This window comes from Paramisgurnus dabryanus, chromosome 3 (genome assembly GCF_030506205.2).
Source record: "Paramisgurnus dabryanus chromosome 3, PD_genome_1.1, whole genome shotgun sequence".
NCBI lineage: Eukaryota > Metazoa > Chordata > Actinopteri > Cypriniformes > Cobitidae > Paramisgurnus > Paramisgurnus dabryanus.
The window spans coordinates 41,261,081-41,265,187 of record NC_133339.1 but is presented as its reverse complement, the minus strand read 5'-3'; the positions used below and the strand labels follow the sequence as shown (position 1 = coordinate 41,265,187).

At 45.6% G+C, this 4,107-nt stretch overlaps 1 protein-coding gene across 1 annotated transcript; it reads left to right on the top strand.

Moving 5' to 3' along the window:
- Nucleotides 1–2,583: 2,583 nt before the first annotated feature.
- On the top strand, nucleotides 2,584–3,891 carry LOC135744875 (uncharacterized protein F54H12.2-like). Its single transcript, XM_065263255.1, has one exon. The coding sequence runs from the start codon at nucleotides 2,584–2,586 to the stop codon at nucleotides 3,889–3,891; it is 1,308 nt and encodes a 435-aa protein (XP_065119327.1).
- Nucleotides 3,892–4,107: the final 216 nt, after the last annotated feature.

Genomic DNA, 4,107 nt, shown 5'->3' with positions numbered 1-4,107 from the left:
TATTAAATATGCCTATGTAACCATTTTAAACTCCTATGTAATCATTTATTTAGCTAATGTCGTATGTAACCATATTATGTAACCATTTAAATAAAGTCTGAAGCATAAAACCTTTGTCACCCATTCTTTTGCGGACGGGGAAAAAGCTAACATGGCAGAGCTCATGAAGAAAGCATATTACACGCCGTCTAACCCCGGTTCGTTAGGAGGTAAAAAGCGTTTAAAAGATGCCGTTTTAAAGGACACGGGCGTTAGGCTTACCGATCAGCAGGTTTCAGAGTGGTTGTCAGGGGAGGACGCATACACATTACATAGAACCGCTCCTATAAAATACAAACGGAATAGAGTAGTTGTTTATGGTGTGGATACACAGTTCCAGGCGGATCTCGTCGACATGACCGCTTATTCCACGGAGAACGATAATATAAAATTTTTACTGACTTGCATAGACGTGTTTAGTAAATACGCATGGACGCGTGTGCTAAAGAATAAGAGCGGTCCGGAGGTTACTAAAGCCTTTGAATCTATACTCAATGAGGGACGAGTTCCACAGAAATTGCAGACGGACCAGGGTAAGGAATTTTTTAACAAGCATTTTCAAGATTTGATGAAAAAGTACGACATTTACCATTTCGCTACCGCCACCGATTTGAAAGCGAGCGTCGTAGAGAGATTTAACAGGACATTGAAAAGCAGGATGTGGCGACTTTTAACGGCCACTAATTCACGTCGATACATCGATGTTTTACAAGACATTACGCTAGGATACAACACCGGTTATCACAGGAGTATTAAAATGCGGCCGGTCGACGTCAATAAGGAAAACGAGTCCCTGGTGTTTCAAAACCTGTACGCAGGTATGAAGAACGAGACACGGTCGTTTAAATTTAAAGTAGGCGATGTCGTGAGAATTTCTAAAGTCAGAGGCACTTTCGCCAAAGGTTACGAGCAGAACTACACAGAAGAATTTTTCACCGTGGCCGCTTGTGTGCCGAGACAGCCTCCGGTCTACAGACTTTCCGATTATGATGGAGAAATCATCGACGGTGTTTTTTACGAAGAAGAACTACAAAAAATTATTGTGAGCAAAGACAAGTCGTTTAAGGTAGAAAAGATTTTAGAGGAGAAAAAACAAGGCCGAAATACTCTCGTTTTAGTCAAATGGTTAGGTTGGCCCGCTAAATTTAATAGCTACGTAGACAAAAAAGCCCTGGTGGACTTGCAACCGTCTTAAAAACGCGTAGTTCATGAAACGCGTAGTCATTTGAACCAAAAGCTACCATGGACGACGACGGCTTCTACGTCACACTACCGTGCAACGCTTCTTTGTCAGTTTACCCCGACAATCGAATATCTAGCTACAGAACAAAACTAGCGACACCTATCGACTTGAAAGGACGATGGACGGTAGGATTGTGCGAGATTGAATATCCTAGAAGCTGGTACAACTTTAACCGGGAAGACGGAGCTTTCTTGCTAAACATGTACCCCGACCGTAAGATAGATGTAACCCAAAATCCCGACAGCCCTAAGGTCGACCAACTATCGAGATTGTTTGTTTCAAAGAAATTAAATATCCATCCCGGGTACTACGCTAATGTTCAGACAGCGGTTAAAGCGATCAACGCCGTGCTAACTACATCAGGGGTGCTAGCTCTCGATCAAATAACAAACAAAGTTTTTCTGTCGGCTAAGCCCAACGTTTCATTGACCTTCTACGGAAAGCTAGCCCATATTTTAGGTTTGATACCGAATGTTCCTTTAGGACGAGAAAACTACCATGCAAAAGCTGATTTTGAAAGAGATGTCCTGACGTATGCTCCTCACCAAACTGATATCCACGCCGGCTTTTACACAATTTACGTTTACACCGACATTATCGAATACCAGACCGTGGGAGACTCGCAAGTACCCCTTTTGAGATGCGTACATATTACGGGTAAAGACAAAGATTCCGTCAGTATCAGGTACGACAAACCTCACTACGTGTCGATCAACAAGTCGCTCATCACGGACATCACAGTCGAATTAAAGGACGACCAAAATCGCGAAATACCTTTTTCTCACGGAAAAGTTGTCGTAAAATTGCACTTTAAACCGGCTAAACAATCTGTGCTTTGAAAATGAGCTATTACAATCATCGCGCGATGAACGCTGACGATTACGTCGCCTATTACCGGGACCAGGCCGGTTCTGGACTACCGGGATACGCGGGAGGCTCCGTCATGTATGGCGCCGGTCTAGGCGGTCTTTTCAGAGGATTGTTCAGAATGGCAGTGCCGCTGCTAAAAAAAGGATTCAGCATAGCGAAGCCTCACCTAAAAACGGCTGCTAAACACATAGTGTCGGACGTCGTCTCAAACGCTCTATCGAGCTTTCATACCGATAAACCTCAAGACGGGTCAGGCCTGATGGTTATGGCACGCAAACGACTGTATAAACCCCCGGGAGCGAGGAGGCGTGGTCATTCGATAAAGAAAACAAATAGCGGTCGGAAGAAACGCTCAGTAGCGCAAAGAAAGCGCAAGAAGCCTGCTAAACGAAACGCGACGGTGAAGAGATCCCTAAAGACCATATTCTAACATGGCGTTACTGCACAACATGTCTGGAGAATGTATCAAGTCGGAGCTGGATATATTTACAGTTCCGCCGACGCAGACGTCTCTTGAGAAAAATGATTATTTAGAGGTGCCACCGTTATCGGCTATATCAGACTCTGCACCTCTGGAGTTTTTTATCGCCGGCACGGGTGAAGATTATCTGGATCTAAATAACACGATGCTCTTTCTCCGGCTTAAAATCACGAGACCTAACGGCGCCGACATCGCGGACCCCGCGCCTGTCGGGCTAATAAATTACGCTGGGGCGACCCTCTTCTCACAACTTGATATAAGCCTCGGCGACCGATTGATCTCTCAGAGCTCAAGCACCTACCCTTACAGATGCATCATAGAGTGTCTCATGAACTACAGTAAAGATACTCTGGAATCTCTTTTCACGCCCGGTCTGTTTTACAAGGATACCGCTGGTCACACGGATGTCCGTGACCCCGTAGGACGAAACAGAGGCCTGCTGAAGAGATCGTCTTTCACGCATGGCAGCCAAGCGGTAGAGCTGCTAGTACCTATTCACGCTGACATTTTCTTTCAGGAAAAATTACTGATAAACGGCGTAGATGTTAAAATACGCCTGATCAGGGGTAAGGATGAATTCTGTCTGATGAGGAGCGATGACGTGGCCTACAAAGTAAAAATCTTGTCGGCATCCCTATTTGTCAAGAAAGTAAGCGTGTCGCCAGCCGTCAGACTGGGTCAAGCCCAGGCGCTGCTCAGCACGACCGCCAAGTACCCCGTCGACAGAGTTTGTCTTAAAACCATCTCTCTACCTGCAGGATCGCGTGTTTCGAATCAAGAAAATCTGTTTCTAGGTACGCTGCCGAAATCAATCATCCTGGGGATGGTTGATAACGACGCTTTTTCTGGATCTTATGATAAAAACCCATTCACTTTCAATCATTACGATTTGGAGTTCCTGGCCATCTATGCCGACGGTAAACAAATACCGTCAAAACCCCTGCAGCCGGATTTCGAATCGGGCTCCGCTGTGCGTGAATATTACCAACTGGTAATGTCCACGGGGAGACATCTGAAAAACCACGCTCTCGCGTTCGATAGAGACGAATTTCTGGCGGGATACTCGCTGTTTGCGTTTAATCTTACCCCCGACGAAGAGTGCGGTCAACATCTATCGCTGGTCAAATCCGGGAACATCAGGCTGGAAGCGCGGTTTAAAAATCCACTACCCCGCACCATCACGATGATTATTTATGCAGTGTTTGATTCGATCATACAGATTTCAAACCGCAGACAGGTCATGGTCGATTATTATTGAGCGAAATGAATACTCTACAACTCACGGCTATCATGGACAAGATTTCATGTAACACTCATTTCCTCGGAGTGCTCCCGTCCGATCAACTTCCCGAAAGGCCGTTAAGGGTCTTTCCCTCGATGGCTATAATCAACACTCACCCTTCGGAGTTGCCGGGCGAACACTGGCTGGCTGTTTATTTCGATCGAGAGGGATCGTCGTATTTTTTCGACAGCT